The following is a 22341-nucleotide window of genomic DNA, read 5'->3' on the forward strand; positions in this document are numbered from 1 at the left end:
AATAGTTCCATTTCTTATTTCATCTTGGAGCTTCAAGTATTTGATATCCATAAGCCTTGAAGCTTCGGACCTCTGTTGTTTTTGGCAAAGAACACAGCTGAAGTATTGTCACAATAAATCTTGATTGGTTCTTCAATGCTTTTAACTATCTTCATGTCACAGATCAAATTTCTCAACCATATGCCATGTCTCATTGCTTCAAAACATCTTATATATTCTGACTCCATTGTAGAAACAGCCCTTATGGTTTGCTTCCTACTTCTCCATGACACTGCACCTCCAGCCATTATGAAAATATATCCACTTGTGGACATTTTATCATCAATGCATCCTCCCAAATCAGCATCACTATAACAGACAACATTCAAGTTTTGAACTCGATGATAACTTAGTACATAATGTCGTGTCTTTTTCAAATACCTCATTACCTTTTTGCCTGCATTCCAGTGTGCAATACCCGGATTTGATTGAAACCTGCCTAGTACACTTAATGCAAAAGCTAAATCAGTTCTGGTGCAAACTTGTGCATACATGACACTGCCAATTAGAGATGCATACGGTTTATCTCTCATAACTCGATGATCATGTTCAGTTAGAGGACACTGTGAGAGAGAGAACTTATCCCCTTTACCAATAGGGACATCACCTGCATTGCAAGCTTCCATAATAAATCTCTTCAACACTCTATCAATGTAGTTCTTCTGAGAAAGCCCCAAAGTTCCATTCTGCATGTTTCTCACAATCTCAATGCCCAAAACATAATGAGCCTCTCCCAAATCTTTCATATCAAAACTATTGCACAACATTCTCTTAGTTTCAGTCATTAATTGGACATGAGAGCTTGCCAACAATATATCATCCATATATAAAACCATAAAAATGAATTAAGATTTGTGTTGCTGCATGTAGATACAATTATCAATTTTGTTCTCCACAAAACCAAAGGAATGTACAACTTGATCAAAACGTTTATACCACTGTCGCGAAGCTTGTTTTAAACCATAGATAGACTTATTTAGCTTGCACACCAGATGTTCTTGCCCCCTTTCAACAAATCCAGGAGGTTGTACCATATAAATGTCTTCATCAAGATTCCCATTAAGAAAAGCTGTTTTGACATCCATTTGGTGAAGTTCCAAGTCAAAATGAGCTGTAAGAGCCATGATAATTCGGAAATAGTCTTTGGTAGAGACTGGAGAAAACGTTTATGTGTAATCCAAGCCGTCTTTTTGTGTAAACCCTTTAGCTACAAGGCGTGCTTTAAGCCTATCAATCCTCCCATGAGCATCCCGCTTGGTTTTAAAAACCCATTTGCACCCTATTGCTTTTTTGGTGTCTGAACCATCAACCAAGGTCCAAACATGATTACTTTCCATGGAAGCAAGTTCTTCTGTCATTGCAGCCTTCCATAATTCACTTTTATAACTCGCCATTGCCTGTTTGTAATTCACGAGATCATCTTCATCACCAAGATCATATTCAACTTCTTGTAGATAACACAAATAATCATGTGGAATAGCCGACTTTCTGGTTCTCATCGATTTCCTCAGTAAGGGTGCCTGAAACTGTGAAGATGATTCTGGTGCTTCAGTTATTGCTGCAGATGAGTGAATAGGATCATGTAAGACCAATGTATCTGGACTGGGAAATGTTGTAGCTACTGCACTAGGTGTAGGGATATCAAGTTTTGAACTCGATGATAACTTAGTACATAATCTCGTGTCTTTTTCAAATACCTCATTACCTTTTTGCCTGCATTCCAGTGTGCAATACCCGGATTTGATTGAAACCTGCCTAGTACACTTAATGCAAAAGCTAAATCAGTTCTGGTGCAAACTTGTGCATACATGACACTGCCAATTAGAGATGCATACGGTTTATCTCTCATAACTCGATGATCATGTTCAGTTAGAGGACACTGTGAGAGAGAGAACTTATCCCCTTTACCAATAGGGACATCACCTGCATTGCAAGCTTCCATATTAAATCTCTTCAACACTCTATCAATGTAGTTCTTCTGAGAAAGCCCCAAAGTTCCATTCTGCATGTTTCTCACAATCTCAATGCCCAAAACATAATGAGCCTCTCCCAAATCTTTCATATCAAAACTATTGCACAACATTCTCTTAGTTTCAGTCATTAATTGGACATGAGAGCATGCCAACAATATATCATCCATATATAAAACCATAAAAATGAATTAAGATTTGTGTTGCTGCATGTAGATACAATTATCAATTTTGTTCTCCACAAAACCAAAGGAATGTACAACTTGATCAAAACGTTTATACCACTGTCGCGAAGCTTGTTTTAAACCATAGATAGACTTATTTAGCTTGCACACCAGATGTTCTTGCCCCCTTTCAACAAATCCAGGAGGTTGTACCATATAAATGTCTTCATCAAGATTCCCATTAAGAAAAGCTGTTTTGACATCCATTTGGTGAAGTTCCAAGTCAAAATGAGCTGTAAGAGCCATGATAATTCGGAAATAGTCTTTGGTAGAGACTGGAGAAAACGTTTATGTGTAATCCAAGCCGTCTTTTTGTGTAAACCCTTTAGCTACAAGGCGTGCTTTAAGCCTTTCAATCCTCCCATGAGCATCCCGCTTGGTTTTAAAAACCCATTTGCACCCTATTGCTTTTTTGGTGTCTGAACCATCAACCAAGGTCCAAACATGATTACTTTCCATGGAAGCAAGTTCTTCTGTCATTGCAGCCTTCCATAATTCACTTTTATAACTCGCCATTGCCTGTTTGTAATTCACGAGATCATCTTCATCACCAAGATCATATTCAACTTCTTGTAGATAACACAAATAATCATGTGGAATAGCCGACTTTCTGGTTCTCATCGATTTCCTCAGTAAGGGTGCCTGAAACTGTGAAGATGATTCTGGTGCTTCAGTTATTGCTGCAGATGAGTGAATAGGATCATGTAAGACCAATGTATCTGGACTGGGAAATGTTGTAGCTACTGCACTAGGTGTAGGGATATCAAGTGCAGTCACATTTGAAGACAATGGTGTACCACCAGATAGATACAAGGGAATGGTAACACTATTATCCATTCCAGAATCTTGAGACAAAGAGGAATGGTCGTCATGCTCTTCAAAGGCATATAACTGTTTGGGGGGTTCATGTGACAAATCAAAGTCTTCAATAAAACCTAAACCCTTTGGATTTTTCTGCATAACCAACAAAGTAGCAGCTAGTGGTTTTCATGTCTAATTTTCTCGCAGTGGGATTATATAACCTGGCTCTGATACCACATGTAGTCCTTATGAGTGTATATATATATATATATATCTGTATGTTTAAAAAGATTGAACATCCAACAATGTAATTGAACCACGTACTGCAATGTATGTATGCAGTGTTATTAACCCTAGTTTCTGCATAATGCATTTTGTCGATAGACAATGAATGCATTAAACTTATAGACAATGAATGCATTAAACTTACTTGATGATGTAGCCATGGTGATAGAGACGTGGCTGAGATCTTCCTTTCTCTTGGAAACGGATTGGAACTCCTTGTTTTCGATAGATCCAACATTAGCATTAAGAGATCCATATATATCTGAGAAAAGGGATCAAAACCCTAGTTATAAGGATGTAACTGCCCCTCCTATCATGGTTGCAGTTACTTTCAGTTTCACTTCCTTATAACCGTTCTCTATATTAATTTGTACAATACTTATAGTTTTCTCACCTTATATTATACATTGATCAACATGTATAATCTTCTTTATATTATATCTCTTTAAAGTAATGTTATTTCATGTCTTCATTAGGTGTTTGATTCACTTCTCACATACAAGTTCTAACATTCTCCCACATGAGAATGATCAAAACATCTAAATGAAATAACCAGCAAGTCATCATTGAGATAAAGTTGAAATAAATCTTTCAAACATACTCAAAGAAGCAACAGTTGAACTTTAGTCAGTATAATACAATTTGTTGTACCATTTGTACTAAAATCACAAACTGATCGCATTCTAATGAGATCACGCGTAAGAATAAACTTCTGACAAGAGAACTCTTCATTACAAGCATTACTCCCACATTGCTTGTCGTATAAGAAATGGCACTGCAACTGCCATTCCTTCTTTATTGCTGCAAGATTATAAACATCATTATATGTTTGATTAGTATCGAACTTTCACAAATGCATTACATCATTATGTAATATGATTTGTATTCATCATAAGCACACATTCTAATCAAACATATAGACTTAAAGGTACGGAGAATTACCTTACTCCCACATTCAAACATTATCGATAGATGTATGCAGTCCCATATTCGGCAGATGCCTTTGAAATGCTGTCACATGTAATGCCTTGGTTAATGGATCTGCAAACATATTAAACGTGCCAATATGTTCCAAATCAATAGTTCCATTTCTTATTTCATCTTGGAGCTTCAAGTATTTGATATCCATAAGCCTTGAAGCTTCGGACCTCTGTTGTTTTTGGCAAAGAACACAACTGAAGTATTGTCACAATAAATCTTGATTGGTTCTTCAATGCTTTTAACTATCTTCATGTCACAGATCAAATTTCTCAACCATATGCCATGTCTCATTGCTTCAAAACATCCTATATATTCTGACTCCATTGTAGAAACAGCCCTTATGGTTTGCTTCCTACTTCTCGATGACACTGCACCTCCAGCCATTATGAAAATATATCCACTTGTGGACATTTTATCATCAATGCATCCTCCCAAATCAGCATCACTATAACAGACAACATTCAAGTTTTGAACTCGATGATAACTTAGTACATAATCTCGTGTCTTTTTCAAATACCTCATTACCTTTTTGCCTGCATTCCAGTGTGCAATACCCGGATTTGATTAAAACCTGCCTAGTACACTTAATGCAAGAGCTAAATCAAGTCTGGTGCAAACTTGTGCATACATGACACTGCCAACTAGAGATGCATACGGTTTATCTCTCATAACTCGATGATCATGTTCAGTTAGAGGACACTGTGAGAGGGAGAACTTATCCCTTTACCAATAGGGACATCACCTGCATTGCAAGCTTCCATATTAAATCTCTTCAACACTCTATCAATATAGTTCTTCTGAGAAAGCCCCAAGGTTCCATTCTGTCTGTTTCTCACAATCTCAATGCCCAAAACATAATGAGCCTCTCCCAAATCTTTCATATCAAAACTATTGCACAACATTCTCTTAGTTTCAGTCATTAATTGGACATGAGAGCTTGCCAACAATATATCATCCACATATAAAACCATAAAAATGAATTGAGATTTGTGTTGCCGCATGTAGATACAATTATCAATTTTGTTCTCCACAAAACCAAAGGAATGTACAACTTGATCAAAACGTTTATACCACTGCCGCAAAGCCTGTTTTAAACCATAGATAGACTTATTTAGCTTGCACACCAGATGTTCTTGCCCCCTTTCAACAAATCCGGGAGGTTGTACCATATAAATGTCTTCATCAAGATTCCCATTAAGAAAAGCTGTTTTGACATCCATTTGGTGAAGTTCCAAGTCAAAATGAGCTGTAAGAGCCATGATAATTCGGAAATAGTCTTTGGTAGAGACTGGAGAAAACGTTTATGTGTAATCCAAGCCTTCTTTTTGTGTAAACCCTTTAGTTACAAGGCGTGCTTTAAGCCTTTCAATCCTCCCATGAGCATCCCGCTTGGTTTTAAAAACCCATTTGCACCCTATTGCTCTTTTGGTGTCTGAACCATCAACCAAGGTCCAAACATGATTCTAAACCATTAACCAAGGTCCAAACATGATTACTTTCCATGGAAGCAAGTTCTTCTGTCATTGCAGCCTTCCATAATTCACTTTTATAACTCGCTATTGCCTGTTTGTAGTTCACGGGATCATCTTCATCACCAAGATCATATTCAACTTCTTGTAGATAACACAAATAATCATGTGGAATAGCCGACTTTCTGGTTCTCATCGATTTCCTCAGAAAGGGTGCGTGAAACTGTGAAGATGATTCTGGTGCTTCAGTTATTGCTGCAGATGAGTGAATAGGATCATGTAAGACCAATGTATCTGGATTGGGAAATGTTGTAGCTACTGCACTAGGTGTAGGGATATCAAGTGCAGTCACATTTGAAGACAATGGTGTACCACCAGATAGATACAAGGGAATGGTAACACTATTATCCATTCCAGAATCTTGAGACAAAGAGTAATGGTCGTCATGCTCTTCAAAGGCATATAACTGTTTGGGGGGTTCATGTGACAAATCAAAGTCTTCAATAAACTTAGCATTATGACTTTCAGCTATTCTTGTATGTGCAGTAGGACAATAAAACCTAAACCCTTTGGATTTTTCTGCATAACCAACAAAGTAGCAGCTAGTGGTTTTCATGTCTAATTTTCTCGCAGTGGGATTATATAACCTGGCTCTGATACCACATGTAGTCCTTATGAGTGTATATATATATATCTGTATGTTTAAAAAGATTGAACATCCAACAATGCAATTGAACCACGTACTGCAATGTATGTATGCAGTGTTATTAACCCTAGTTTCTGCATAATGCATTATGTCGATAGACAATGAATGCATTAAACTTACTTGAGGATGTAGCCATGGTGATAGAGACCTGGCTGAGATCTTCCTTTCTCTTGGAAACGGATTGGAACTCCTTGTTTTCGATAGATCCAACATTAGCATTAAGAGATCCATATATATCTGAGAAAAGGGATCAAAACCCTAGTTATAAGGATGTAACTGCCCCTCCTATCATGGTTGCAGTTACTTTCAGTTTTCCACTTCCTTATAACCGTTCTCTATATTAATTTGTACAATACTTATAGTTTTCTCACCTTATATTATACATTGATCAACATGTATAATCTTCTTTATATTATATCTCTTTAAAGTAATGTTATTTCATGTCTTCATTAGGTGTTTGATTCACTTCTCACGTACAAGTTCTAACATTCTTAGCAATTGAATATGAATATAAGCAGGAGTTGAAGCTAAGAAGCAATTGAGATACCCCTTTCATCTTTACTTTCCTTTTTGGTTATGGATGTAAGCAGCCATGGTTAACATCAATAAGGATAACACGAAGTAAATTCTTAAAGACGGTTAAAACATCAACAATTTATTTATTATTTAGGGTATCTGGATCAACATGTCACAGTGAAACGCTAGATGAAACCTAGTTACAGAGATAATGAGATACAATCTCCAGTACTCGTTCACAGTCCTTGTACCAGGCACCATCAGCGACTTCAGCGTCTTCAGGGCAGTGTATAAGCTGAAATAAGAACAGGTAGTGTTAATAAAACTGCAAATGTATGTTGAGGAGGCATTTAGAAACAATTGAGTTGTTAAAAACAAACCTCCACACTTGAAACCCACGGGACGATCAGCAATGTTACAACGTTTTGGAATGGTAACAGCAATTTCTGGTTTCACTCCCGACATCTTAGCAGTATTTGAAAGCATCACGGCACAGAGGCAGCTAGGGTTCTGGCCTATCCTTTTTACCTGGCTACAGCAACTAGCGGAAACTGGAGCCTTTTCATCCTGTGCTGCTGATGCACAGGGAGCCAGCTTCAAAGCTTCGCTATCAGGACTAGATTTTCCACACTCACCAGCCCCATATGCCCCATTAAACTGACTTATGCCGAGAATTGCAAGAAACACCATGAGGCAAATGTACTTCATTGGAGCTTCCATTTCTTCAATTCAGTGCAGAAAACACTTCTCGACTTCCTGCTTTTATACAGCAATAGGCAGCTCAAAAGACACTTGATTAGTTACCGAAAGACGAAACCCACAAGGCATAGTGGAGGTAGCACTGGAAGGAGGCATGCTTTGTTTATTGCCGCACCTACTCCTTCAGAAATGGATCTCGATTACCTGGCGACTTTAGGCCAATGAAAATTATCACCTCTAACTAAAGTGCTTGCCACCATTCCATTACTTTTGTCATTTCAGAGAAGAGGCGCACAAGGGAATTTCTTTTGCAACAGATAACACAGCAGCAATCAATCTCACAAATCTCCACCACTACATCCTATTCCTACCTCAATCTGTTTCTCTAGACTAATTAGACCTATAAGAATTAGACCGATACCCTGTACATCATCGGTTTTTCTTTGGTGCTTCTTTGCACACTACGTTCAATCAGTGTTAAACCAGTCCAGAGATCCAAGCTACCACTTCTAAAGAGCAAAGCAAGTAGTGGGATGGTGTGAAAGACTGCGGTGCATTTGCACTGAAGAAAAACCGCTAAAGCACGGTTAAGTATTGAACTACCCAACCATAATCACCCACTCAACAGAAATCATCAAGCAACTAAGGGTTTGTTTGGTACTTTACTTGAATCCAACTTTTTAAACTCAAAAACAATTTTCAAGTTTTAGGCCTTAAAAACTTGTTTGGTATGACTATTTTCAAAAACTGAACTCAAGACTAACTAAAAAATATAGTTTATTCTCTAAAAACATAAAAAGTGAGTTTTTAGAGTTTTTAAACTTAAACTCACTCTTTTCTTTTCTCTCCCTCTTCCACTCTCACTCCAAATCTATCTCTCTCTTTTCTTCTTTCTCTCTTTTTTTTTTTTTTTCCTTTTTCATCTCTTCTCCAATCTGCTCTCTTCATTCTTTCGCTTCTTTCTCTCACTCTTTTTCCTCTCTATCTCGTCTGATCCTCTCTCTTCTTTCTCTTTCATTCAATCATCTCTTACTTTCTTTCCTCTTCTCTCCTCTTTCTCCCTCTCCTACGACCCCTCTTTTTAGATCTCTTTGTCTATTTTAAGTCGTAAGATTTAAAATTTTTAAATCACAAACCAATCAAGTTTTTAAGTCTTAAATAAAATTATTTTCAAGAAATGTTCTTAAGAAATGTTTTGAGAAATGATAAAAAAAAATTCAAATAGGATACCAAATATACCCTAATATTCCTCTGATGACAACCTCCCCACCCTGCTTAGAACGAAATAGAAGACGCGCAAGGGTATTACAAACTAACACAATTAACACACGTGATTAGCTTAAGATACTGCCACAATAACATCTCGGATGTGGGTGCCTGATTGGCCGTTCCACACTCATGAAGTCATGATGGACACAGCATGACTAATCCAAAACAGAGCAAAAGGAATAATTGGTAACATGAACAAATTCACTAGAATATTAGCACTTGCTAACCCACGTGTACTACCACTCATCCCCAAATTCCCATTTCACCCAAATTGTGGAGCACTAATCAATTTGATTTCCCACTTGTGCCACTACTAATGTGAACGAAGATCAAGGAATTATATGTTTTAATCGAATTTAAGAACTTAAATCTCAGGATTAATCCAAATCAAACATTCAAATACATCAAATTAGAACTAACATACAAAAATTTAGCGCGTAAATGCTTACAAAACTGTGCAAACGTAGATGTGCAGCGCACAGGGACGAAGATGACGAGCGGGACGACGGCGGCGAGAGTGTGGGAGCTGCCGCAAGCCAAAATCCCGAGTTGATCTGCAGCACGTTGATGAGAGCCAGCATCACGAACACGCACCTGGCAACCGAACCGAGACTCGAGACTAGCATCCCGATCCGGGGGACAGAGCTATTGCTGACCCGGGCTAGAATCTCGGCGGGCGGGTGATAGGACGGGTTGTGGGTGATCCGGATGCCTGCCTGAGGCCGTGGCGATGAGGCTGGAGAAGAGGAAGGAGCTGAAGGAGCAGACGTGGAAGGAGACGAGTGATAAGTGTAGACACATGTTATTAGTAAAATAAGGATGTGTGCCATGTCAGCTAAATACAGTTGAGAATTGTTGGTAGTTAGTTGAATGGTTAAAAGTTAGTTAGGTGGATAAAGATGAGCTGACAAGTGTAAAATGCTATATATAGCATAGCTTGTAAGCATTAAGACTTCATGAAGTAATCTGAAAAGTCTCTACATTTCTCTCTCTCTTCCTCTTTCTCTTTGCTATTCTTTCTGTAAACCTTTATACATATTTCTTCATTTCTTCATCAGATTCATAGTGTTAATATGGTATCAAGAGCCATAGGTTCTGATGTGGGCTAGGTTATCTCAGGTTTATCGGTGCTGAAGGTTTGATCTTCTTGGGGTTCGTCGGCGTATTGGGGTTTTTTCTGGAATTTTGAGTTGGTGCATCTTCATTGTCGATGCGAATCAGGTTATTGTTTCGATTCTCTATCACGCTTTAATTCTGTGGAGTAGTAGATCTAATTTGTTTGCGGCACGAAGCCATTACTGTTTGTTTGTGGTACAAAGTCATTTCAAGATTGGTTGTATTGTTAGGCACGAAGCCATTTCTGTGAATTTCTTTGAAAAGTTGTTGAAATTTGAGGGCACGAAGTCATTTCTGTGAATGTTTGTGACGAATAGTTGAATTTTCGTGACCATTGTTAGTTGAAATTTGAAGCGTTTCTTGTTACTTTGTTCTTCTTGAAGTGTTGAGGAGATAGTTGTTTCTTGATAAGACTGTTAATCTAGCCAATAGTGATGGCATCTTCATCCGTAAAAATTGAAGGGCTTTTGGGAATGTTGACAATTAAGTTGAATGACAAGAGCTTTTTGAAATGGGTGTTTCAATTCAAATCTGTTCTCAAAGAATATAAGTTGTTTGATCACTTTAATGGGTCACTTCCATCTTCACCAAAATTTGTGGTTAGCACTGATCGTAGTGTTACAAATGAAATTTCTTAGCCATATACAGAATGGGAAGCTGTTGATCTTGCTCTCTTGAGTTTGTTAATTGCTATGTTGACTGATAAGTTTATTGAGCATGTTTTGGGATCTAGGACTGCTCATGAGGCCTGGACTAATCTTCAAGATAGGTATGCTTCTGTTTCTAAAGCAAGGGTGAATACGTTAAAGACTGAATTTCAGACCACGCAGAAGGGTAGTGACTCTATTGATCAATATCTGCCTAAACTTAGAAATATTAAAAATCAGTTAATTGTTGCGGGAGAATCTGTAACTAATAATGATTTCATTGTCGCTACTTTGTCTAGTTTACCGAGGGAATATTTTGTGATTAAAACAGTGATTTACACAAGAGACACCACTATGTCCTTAAGGGAATTTAGATAGCAGTTACTATGTGCAGAAAGGGAGGCTGAGTCTGTGGTGAGTGGTTTATCTCAAAATTTTTCTAGAATGTATGTGCAAAGGAATGTTGCTTCTTCTTCACAATCTACAATGGCTCAGGGGTCATCAAGTAATTCTAATGAGGTTGTGTATAGTACTTGATGGATTCTTACACGGATTCCAAATGCAGCTTCATCTTTTGGAGTACCAAATCAGGGAGCATCATCATCTAATTCTGTAATGCATCCATCACCACCAATGCCAGTTTCTCATATTCAATATCCATCACCATTTCCTAGTACTCAGTATCCTAGGATGCAGCCTTAACCTCCAGTGTATCCTGATTTTTCTAATGCATCACTATTTCCAAGTAATCAATTTCCTATAATACATCCTCAACCTCTATTCTATCCTGATTTTTCTAATGCATATGGCTTTGTTGGGAATACTAATGCACAGAGACAATATCCTAATTCCAATACTGGTACAAGAAATGTCTATGGTACAAAACCAAATGGTAATGGTAATTTTAGATCATCAAACTATGGTGGTAATCGTGGGAGTACATCAGGCGGAAGACAGAATGGTGGAAGTTGGCAGTCATGGTTTGGAAAAACTGAAACTAGGCTGAATATTGTCCCTGAATGTCAGATATGTTCCAAGATGGGGCATACAGCTCCAAATTGCTGGAAAAGGTCTACCAATCCGAGTTCAAATGGATCAATTCTTAAGTGTTAGATTTGTGGCAAGCGAGGACACAATGCATTAGATTGTCATCATAAGAACAATTTTGCCTATCAAGGTTCTGCACCTGTTCCTACGTTAACTACCATGCAAGCTCAAGCTCATGCCAACTTCCTTCCCAATGATTCATGGATCATTGACACTAGAGCATCACATTACATGACAGCAGATCTCCATTCCTTGCAGTAGGTTTCTCTATATGAGGGCAATGATAAAATAACAATTGGCAATGGTGAAGGTGAAGGTTTGCAAATCAAACATATTAGTTCTACATGGTTGAAAACATTACCTCATTCATTACTTCTGAGAAATGTCTTACATGTTCCAACTATTGTTGTTAGTCTTTTATCTGTCAAACAAATGTGTAAAGACAACTATTGCTGGTTCATCTGTGATGATACTAATTTCTATGTGCAGGACAAGGTAACCAAGGCTGTAATATACCACGGAAGGAGCAATGATGGCGAGTTGTTTTAGATTCCGATCAAGATGTTTTCAAAGAATTTAGTTTCTCCAGCTCAAAAGTCAACTGCTTTGCTTAGTCAGAAGGTTAAGTCAACAGTGTGGCATCAAAGAATGGGCCATCCTAGTAATGAAGTTCTCTCTGTTATGTTGCAGCAATCCGATATAGTTAGTGCTTCTGATGATCCACATGTATGTTCCTATTGTATATTTGGGAAAATGTCTAGACAACCTTTCTTAGATAAGAAAGAACAATGTAGTTTTCCATTTCAAAAAGTTCATTCGGATCTCTGGGGTCCTTCACCAACTAAGTAAGTAGAAGGGTTTAGATATTATGTGAGTTTTGTGGATGAGTTTACAAGACATTTATGTATTTTTCCCTTAATAAATAAATCATAAGTGTTTGATATCTTTCAGAATTTCTATCATTTCATTTATACTCAGTTTGTTGTTAGAATTAAATGCTTGCAAACAGATAGGGGTGGAGAGTTTAGTAGTAAACAGTTTGAGGGTTTTCTACAAACTAAGGGAATTTTTCATATGGTCTCATGTCCATACACACCTCAGCAAAATGGAATTGTTGAAAGAAAGCATAGACATATCATAGAAACAGCTATAACTCTGATGACAACTGCTCAGTTACCTCAAACCTTGTGGTTTCATGCTTGTGCTCACTCTGTATTTTTAATAAATAGGATGCCATATAGGACTTTGGGAATGAAGTTTCCTTATCAGTTGTTATTTAGGGTTAAACCTCAACTTCAAAACTTGAAAATATTTGGCACTGCTGTATATCCTTACATCAGGCCTTATAATAATAACAAGTTGCAACCAAGAGCATCGCTGTGTGTTTTTGTTGGCTATGCACTAGGATATAAGGGTGTTATATGTTATCATGAACAAATTCAGAAGCTATTGATAACAAGACATGTGGTTCATGATGAGAGTGTGTTTCCCTGCAAATTTAAATCTGGTGTGTCAAATTGTACAATCCAAGCTGAGTCTCAGACAAATGCTTCATCAAGCAATTCAATAGTAGTGACTATTCTTTTGCAACAAACACATAGTGTATCAGAATCAGGATCTCTGGAACATGACTCACTAGATATTGCTAACTCAAGTTCAAAACGCAACTTTGTGCAAGAATCAACTAATTTAGGTAGTCTCATAGTGTCATAACCATCTGAAACAACTCACTCCCTTTTAGTTACAACCTCAATGTTACCTGTCCTGGATCCTACACAATTAGAGATGCAACTTCCTTTTAATACTCATTTATCTTCTGATTTGCCTTCTGATCATCCAATACACAAAATGAGTACTAGGTTACAAACTGTAACCATACAAAGAAAGGATTATTCAAGTTATATTGCTACTCTACCTCAATTAACCACTCTTCATATTGATGATCAAGATCAATATGCAGTTTGAGGTTTCTCTTTTGTATCTCAATGCAGTGATATAGCTAAACCTACATCTTTCGAAAGTGCTGCAACAAGTGCACATTGGCAGAAGGCAATGCAGGAGGAATTTGATGTTTTAAAAAGTCAAGGCACATGGACTTTGGTGCCTCCACCAAAACATAGATCAATCATTGGTAGCAAATGGGTTTACAAAGTAAAGAAGAATCCAGATGGTTCGATTTCTCGGTATAAAGCACGCTTAGTGGCACAAGGGTTCACTCAAGAACATGGTTTAGATTATTTTGAAACCTTCAGTCCGTTTGTCAGACATACCACAGTTAGGATGATTATATCTCTTGCAGCTTCTTATAAATGGGAGTTACGGCAATTGGATGTCAAGAATGCATTGTTGCATGGTGATTTAGAAGAAGAAATGTATATGAAGCAACCTCGAGGATTTGTGGATTCATCTAAGCCAGGGCATGTCTGTAAACTTGTGAAGTCTCTATATGGTTTGAAACAGGCACCACGTGCCTGGAATGTCAAATTCACAGGTTATCTTCCTGCAATGGGATTTCAAATGTCTCAGGCAGATACAAGTCTCTTTATTAAGCATGATGGCACTGATGTAATTGCTTTGTTACTCTATGTCGACGACATAATATTGACAGGGGCCAATGCTTCAAAGGTGCAATATGTCATTCAAGAACTTAGTGATGTGTTTGATTTAAAAGACATGGGCAAGTTGTCTTACTTTCTGGGATTACAGGTTGAATACAAGACCAATGGGGATATTTTTATCAATCAATCAAAGTATGCCACAGAATTGATTCATAAGGCTGGTATGGACAGTTGCAATCCTACTATAACTCCATGTAAACCTCAAACACAATTTCTTGCTTCCGAAGGTACTCTTTTGGATGATCCAAGTATCTATAGGAGTTTGGTTGGTGTTTTACAGTATCTAACCTTTACCAGGCCTAATCTATCATATGTTGTTAATTTGGCATGTCAATATATGACCAATCCAACACATGAACATTTTGGTCTTGTCAAGAGAATTTTGAGATATGTACAGGGCACTATTCAATGTGGACTCACATATTCCTCATCTTCAGATAATTCTATCACAGCTTTCTCAAACTCTGATTGGGCTGCAGATCCTAATACTAAAAGATCTGTTACTGGTTTTGTAGTATTCATGGGTCAAAATCTGATATCATGGAAATCGAAGAAACAATCATCAATGTCTAAAAGCTCAACAGAGGCTAAATACAAAGCCCTTGCCCATTGTGCTGCATATATAGCTTAGGTCAAGCTTTTGTTGAAGGATTTACATCAGTTTGTATTGGAACCACCTTTACTTCATTGTGACAATTTATCAGCTCTTGCTCTCTGGTCAAATCCAGTGTTTCACACAAGGATCAAGCACCTTGACACAGATTTTCACTTTGTCAGAAAGAAGGTTCAAAGAAAAAACTTACAAGTGCAGTATCTTTCAACATAGCATCAGATTGCAGATATTCTAACCAAGGGATTGCATGGTCCAGCGTTCTTCAGACATTGTTGCAATCTCAAGCTCGGAAAACCCAGCTGAGATTAAGGGGGGATGATAAGTGTAGACACATGTCATTAGTAGAATAAGGGTGTGTGCCATGTCAGCTAAATATAATTGAGAATTGTTGGTAGTTAGTTGAATGGTTAAAAGTTAGTTAGGTGGATAAAGATGAGCTGACAAGTGTAAAATGCTATATATAGCATAGCTTGTAAGCATTAAGACTTCATGAAGTAATCTGAAAAGTCTCTACATTTCTCTTTCTCTTCCTCTTTCTCTTTGCTATTCTTTCTGTAAACCTTTATACATATTTCTTCATTTCTTCATCAGATTCATAGTGTTAATAACGAGGTCCTTGGCCACAGGGGGGCCAGGGAGGCAGGCGGTGGCGTCGTCCTCGATGAGCCTGTTACTGGGGTCGGAGGGGTTCCAGGTGAGGGCGATGAAGACGGCTAAGGAGAAGAGGGAGTTGACGTTGACAATGCCATTTGGGGTAGTCAGGTGGATGGTGGTGCCGCCTGGGGTGTCTATCCTTCCAATCTTGGATTACATTTATACCTCAAAACACATTATACGATTCCATTTTGCATGCACGTATCAATAACCACGTATATTCTACACCTGAAACTCCAAATTTCCAAAACCCTTGGCCATAATCTCAGTCAAGAGTGTATCCCACATTTAAGTAACCATTCTCTGTGCAAAACATAATGGATTGCAAGTTAAAACCCGAAGCGGCGGCCATGACTTTGAGAGCATATCGTCGGATGTGACCTTTGTCATGAATGACATGTTCATCCATTTTAATTCCGTTGATGTCAATGTTGTCGTTGAGAGCGTGCGGGTTAAGTCCGGAGCTCTTCTTGGACAAATTTACCATGCAATTTCTACCAAACCCCGAGTTTATGGGTTTCCTGCTAAGATTTGCCTAGATTAACCTAATAATATGCTGACTTCAGCGTAAAGTAAACCCGTGAAGACAAGTTTACCGTTCTAGTTAACCTTTTCAAATAATAAATAAATAATCCAATCAAATTTAAAATGGCATAAAACATAGAAAAGGAAAAGTAAACCCTAAACCCCATCTGAGAACTCATTATCTTCTACCTCTCTCGTCCATTCCACCATTTTTCTTCTCTTTTTATCAAATATTCTTCCTCTTGGACCTCCCCTATCAACATTTCATCCATTGGACAAATCCCATCAGGAAATCCATAAACTCGGGTTTTGGAAGAAATTGCACAGTAAATTTGTCCAAGAAGTAAGGGTGGGCATAAAAACCATTGAATAGAAAAACCGAATCAAACCATGATACAAAAACCTGTAAAAGACCGCGTTAATAAAAAAAAAAGTCAAAATCAGAACACAAATCAAACCAGATCGTCTCAAATCAATTCCGATTTGAAAATTCTAAGAACCGGAGGAACTAGACCGAATCAATTTTAATATAAATTATTGCTTTGTTATTATTCTTATATAATAAGCCATTTTTCCAAGAAGGCAATGTGCATAAGCCCAATATTTTTCTTGCTTCTCTTCCCTTTACTTTATTTTTTTTCATTACTTTCCATTATATTATGCATCATGTACACTTTAATTTTAGTTTAGAATGTACGCTGTTACTTTCTATCTTCCGGTTACAAATCTTGTAGATCTAGTAGTGAAAACTCAAATTTGCTTGAATTTGTGGTTGAAGTATGTATTTGGTATTGAAAGTAGAAGATTTGAATATATACTGAACTGAAATGGCGTGAGCCGAGCCATACGACTTTAGTAATAAATTTAAACAGAATAGCATCGAACCGTTGATACTTTTTGCTTGAATGTGGGATACACTCTCTACATCGATTATTGCCAAAGATTTGAAGTTTCAGGTGTAGAATATACGAGGTTGTTGATGCGTGCATGCAAAATGGAATGATATGAGGTGTTTTGAGGGATATGAATGGAATCAAAGATTGGAAGGGTAGACTGAGTTTTTTGGAGTAGGATTCACTTCTTGCTTGTTTTCTCTCCCCTTCCTTCCCTCTCATTTGGACGGTTACGATTAAATCACTTCAACATTTTATATTAAACTAGCTTTTATGTTTTCACCAAACTATAGCAGCCTGGAGGGGTAGGGAAATCAATATATTTTTGTATTGTTTTGCTCAATAATTCAACTTATTTTCAAACGTTGTTCATGTTGTCGTGGTAGATGGGGTAGCTCTTTAGGGAATCAATTTTCACATGGCTCTGTTTGGGCCCAAAATTACACAATCGGTTTGAGTAATCGAGGCCGTTAGATGAGTAGAGTTTTAGACCGTTGGATGATAAAGTGGTTAAGATGATTTTCAACTATTATTAAAGAATAATATTGTGGTTTTAATCATAATGTTATCTCTTAATATATGTTAGATTATCTAAACCTAATATTAGCTATATCTAGCTGGTTGTTTACAGATAGATGAGATGCAAATTATATTTCCAAAGCAAGTAATGCAGTTCAATTTGATTTGGGACTCTTGGAGTTTGGACGCATGGTGGATTGGAGGATTAGAGCGTTTTATCAACAGTTTTAACATATTGCGGAGTTGGTTGGCAAACGGATATTGATTGGCACAAAAGATTAATGCATACGTTTAAATGGGATGCCAAGATGCGTAATCAACAGAGAATCAACTCCACGTGTGCTTGGAGTTGGTTAGCCGTGCATGCAAGATGTGGTATATTTCAAATTAAGATGCTTATCAGCATAAAGGTATGTGCTAATAATTGGTACATGCTATTAATTAGCACGTGGTGGTGTCGTGCTGTTAAGTGATAAGGCATAACAATCTTTTGTTTTGCATGAAATTGTTATGCAAGAGGAAGCGTTGGAATTGACGGCAGTTTTACAACACGACGACTATCAAGATGATAGTCCTATAAATACGAGATGCGTAGAAAACAGAAGGGGCCCTCCAATTCAACACACAACTGCCCTGCGCAAACTCTCTCAATAACTTGAGATTTTTATTTTCTCTTTTCGCTGACACATCTTCCGTTGGCATCAACAGCACTGTGAAAGCAACTGGTGATATCTTCAGTCGGCATAGATAGCTCTGTCGCCGTAGAATCAGCCGATCTCACAACATCTTCCGTTGGCATCAACAGCGCTGCGGCGAGGACGGCTGGTTACCTATCTAAGTCTCGGTCGAGAAGGGTTTCCGAATCCTTATTGATTGAGGTCATCTTATTAGCCTTCTCGGCAAAGTGAGGTGTTACAGCTTACTGAGCTCGGCGCATTGCACGCCGAGTTATTTTATGATTGGATATTCTCAAATAGGATTTAGGGTTTGGCATTCAGGCGACTGAACTACGTTCACTATTAAGACTCATATCTGCTTTGAGTATTTGTGCCCTTACACTTTGGTTTCGATTCGGCGTGAGTTTACTCTGACGAATACCATCACTGTGACCGAATCCGACGACGGCGGTTCGTGAACTTCGTAAGAATAGTAGTCTTGTCTTCAGGCTCGAGAACCTAAGAGGCCGAGATGTGTTCCTTTCTTGGCCGCAATCGCAAGACTCAGAAGTCAGCCGCGCACCCAACGCAACATCAACATATTTTACTCCTCGGTCGACGAGTTGGCACGCCCCACATTCAACCGAAGGACGTAGTTAGCTCATAGATTACTCGGCCTGCATGCCACGTAGGCTTGGTAGTTTTTAGGGTCAACAAGCTCCTTTTTTACGATAGATTTCTTAATGTGCTTGGAACACAAAGTGGCACACATGTGTGATTATATAAATGGTAAGATATTTGTGTTAAAAAATTAAAACTTGAAAATAAGTCTTTCATCCACTTATACAATGACACATGATAACCACTGGTGTTTCGGACACAATAATTTTTTTTAAGTTTCTCAACGAATTAAAGTTTGACACCTGTCCTCTTTCCTTTTAAAATGATATCATGTGGCTTTTGATTTATTGTTAGGTCTAATTAATAAATGCTGAAATAAATTTTGTTTTCAAACTTGAACCTTAAGGTTGATCCGGTGGTTCCTATCTTTCTACTGTCAGGTTGGTCCAATCGATTCTTCCCCTTCTTTTTTTTTCCAATATTATTACCAAGCGCACACATATACATAGATGGAGGCTCACTTACAATAAAAGCACAAAACAAAGATATAAAACTCCATAGCAACACAAAAAAGGATCACAACGCAAACTTTGGGGACCAAAACAGAAAAAACACAAAACCAGAAAAACCAAGCAGCTGGTTTCCTCTATCGCCGTCGGAGCACCAACCATCAACAACGAACCAGCTTCCCATGCAGATGCCGAAGATCCAACAAGGCAAAGCCCCATAAACAAAAAGAAGAAGACTCCACCTACCTGTAACAAGAACCACAAATATCCAAATCGCAACCACCAAGGCAAGGAAGCCAGTGGAAAATCCCACAAGCAACAGCGCCTAGAACGGCAGACAAGTGGATGGTGGTGATGTAAACACCCAAGCTGGAGCTTAACACGAATAAGGGAAGCAATTACAGATCTGAAAATTTGTGGGAGTGAAGGAAGATAGAGCCAAATGGTATAGATAGAAGATGGATTGATTAGAACCAGGTGGGTGAAAAAATAGCAGGAAAATGATGAAGGGGAAGGTTGGAATTTGGGGACTCAATTTATTTAGAGAATGGAACATCACCCAGCAGAATACGCACCGTTGCCGGGGATGGAACTCGGGTCACCTGCGTGACAAGTGGATATACGCACTATAGATCTTGTTGTTCTCTTGATTGTTTACACAATATTTAAACCAAATTTGTTTCACTATTTCATTGCGAAGGTTTATTTTTAATTCAAGCTTTCTTCACATTTTCAAAGTAATTTTAAATATTCATTGTTTCTAAATATAGAGGATACCATAGATGGGACCTTCATTAGCTACTCAGTTATTGATTTAAAAGTCAATATTCGTACTCAACTATTAGGAGTAATGAAGGTTCACAATCTTATCAAATGTGTAAAGCACCAGATTAGTATCTCAGTGTATATGTTTGTTAAGGAAGTGCTGAGTTAGCACATTAGTTAGATTTGGTATTTATATATAAATACTCAATGTACACTTAATCACAATGTAATGAAATACAGCTACATAATTCTCTCTACACTTTCCTCTCTCTCTCTAAAACTCCAATTCTTTACTCGCTAAGATAATACTTTCCACATTGTATCATCGCCGGAGTCCACCGACGTTGATCTCCCATTTCCCTGTTGTTGATTTTCTTGCACTTTCTCTCTTGCCGAACAGGTCTTTTCGTACTTTTCTCTTCAATTCTCTGTGAGATTTTGTTATAGGGGTGGGTTCGAAAAACCGAAAACCAAACCGAGGTAAAAAAAACTAAACCGAAAGTGTAAAACCGAACCGAACCGAAACTAGCTCAATTCTGTTCAGTTTCTAGGGTTCGGAAACTGGACCGACCCGAAGTATAGGCAAAACGAAGTCGTTTCATATTTAATTATAAATTAATAAAAAAAAATTCCTTGAACGGCATCGTTCAGTCACTGACTGACTTCTCTTCAGTCTGAAACCCTAAACAGATCAATCAATCCATTTCCTTCTTCCTTTTCCCTTATCCATCCTTCCTCTGTACTCTCATTCTGGACCATCTCCTTCCCAGCTCCGCCGTTCTTCCGCTTCGTCTTCTTCATTCCCAGCGACCAGCGACCTGTCTCACATCTCGCCAACGTCACCTCACTATCAGTCTCTCACCCCCGTGACCCGTGACCCGCGCTTCCTCTCGCTGTTTCGAGTATTGAGTCTCAACCCACAAATTCCCTCCTATGCAAGGTTAGTCTCTCAGCCAGTCAACCCCATGATGCGTTTTGCATTTTTTTTTTTCAATTTCATTGGTTCTGATCTGTAGCTTTTCAATTTCATGGATTTTGCAATTTGTTTTGGGTATGTTGGATTTGGTTGGGTAATTTCATTTCTAAACACTATTAGACTATTAGTTGAGGTTTGATTAGTTTGTGAGAAATTTTGGTTCTGCACTGCAACTTGTTTTGGGTATGCTGGGGAGTGTCTATCGATGTGGGGAAATTAGAGTTGTTAGGGAAATTAGGGTTGTAATTAGGGTTGCTGGGGAGTGTCTGTCAATGTGGGGAATTAGGGTTGTTGGGGAAGTTAGGGAAAGACCAGGAAAAGAAAACACAAAAATCAAACTAATGACAATGTACAAAGAAAAAATACTAGGATTTGAGTGGATTTTATACGATCCAAAGTAGCTACTTAATTAGTTAATTTACGTGATTTGTAGTCCAAAAGCAACCAAATGACAACATTATAAAGAAGGGAACTTTAACGAAAAGCACCCGGTACTGTTCACTTTAACGAAAAACCACATTTTTACACTAAAAAGTCAATCATGGTACTATTCACTTTACCCTTTATTTTGTCCTTATCATTAAAACTCAAAGTTTTCAAGCTCTTTTCATTAGTTTTCCTTATAAAGAAAGGGGATGAGCACTTTATGCGAATTCAAGAAATTATGGAAAGGCACATGGCCACAGATTGTTTTATAATTCATGTGAATGGCATCAAAAAACTTAATTATAAATATGTTCTTATAATATTGTGAGGACCATATGGAGTCATTATGGTAGCTAATGGTTTCATGACAATATATATATATATATATATATATATATGTGTGTGTGTGTGTGTGTGTTTTGTATCCGTAGTCTTTGATATGTTATCTGTAATTCGTAGACTTGATTGATGATTCTAGTTGGAAGACGTAAACTTTGTCAGTAACGTTGGCATATGTCAACTTGTTGCCTTATTCTTTGTTGCAGTGTTCTTTCCCGAAGTTGGTGGAGCAACTTTGGATTCTCATCATGGTTTTGTTGTTGAATTTGGTGACAATGGGGATGTTGACTTGGGTAGGCTCTTTGTTTGAATGATTTTGCCCTTGAAAAGTATAAATTGGGTTCTAATCCACTCCTCTATTGTGAGTTTTAGCAGCGTTGCTAGACTTGAATGTGCATCTTCTTTTTGTGATTTTTGGTTTATTCTATAGACACACCTTATCTTCTAAGGTTATGATA

The 22341-nt window shown here is 37.9% G+C and overlaps 2 protein-coding genes and 1 pseudogene across 2 annotated transcripts; all 3 read right to left on the reverse strand.

Moving 5' to 3' along the window:
• Positions 1-5740: 5740 nt before the first annotated feature.
• On the reverse strand, positions 5741-6385 carry LOC139197805 (uncharacterized). The gene has a single exon (XM_070825781.1). It carries the CDS (start codon positions 6383-6385, stop codon positions 5741-5743), a length of 645 nt encoding a protein of 214 aa, XP_070681882.1.
• A 716-nt stretch (positions 6386-7101) lies between these two features.
• On the reverse strand, positions 7102-9746 carry LOC103424081 (probable non-specific lipid-transfer protein 2). Its single transcript, XM_008362155.4, has 2 exons — positions 7372-9746; positions 7102-7286 (listed from the first exon to the last, which is right to left on the reverse strand). The coding sequence occupies exons 1-2, from the start codon at positions 7709-7711 to the stop codon at positions 7270-7272; spliced, it is 357 nt and encodes a 118-aa protein (XP_008360377.1). The 5' UTR covers positions 7712-9746; the 3' UTR covers positions 7102-7269.
• Positions 9315-20943, reverse strand: LOC114825889 (uncharacterized; annotated as a pseudogene).
• Positions 20944-22341: the final 1398 nt, after the last annotated feature.

Source organism: Malus domestica, chromosome 07, assembly GCF_042453785.1.
Source record: "Malus domestica chromosome 07, GDT2T_hap1".
NCBI lineage: Eukaryota > Viridiplantae > Streptophyta > Magnoliopsida > Rosales > Rosaceae > Malus > Malus domestica.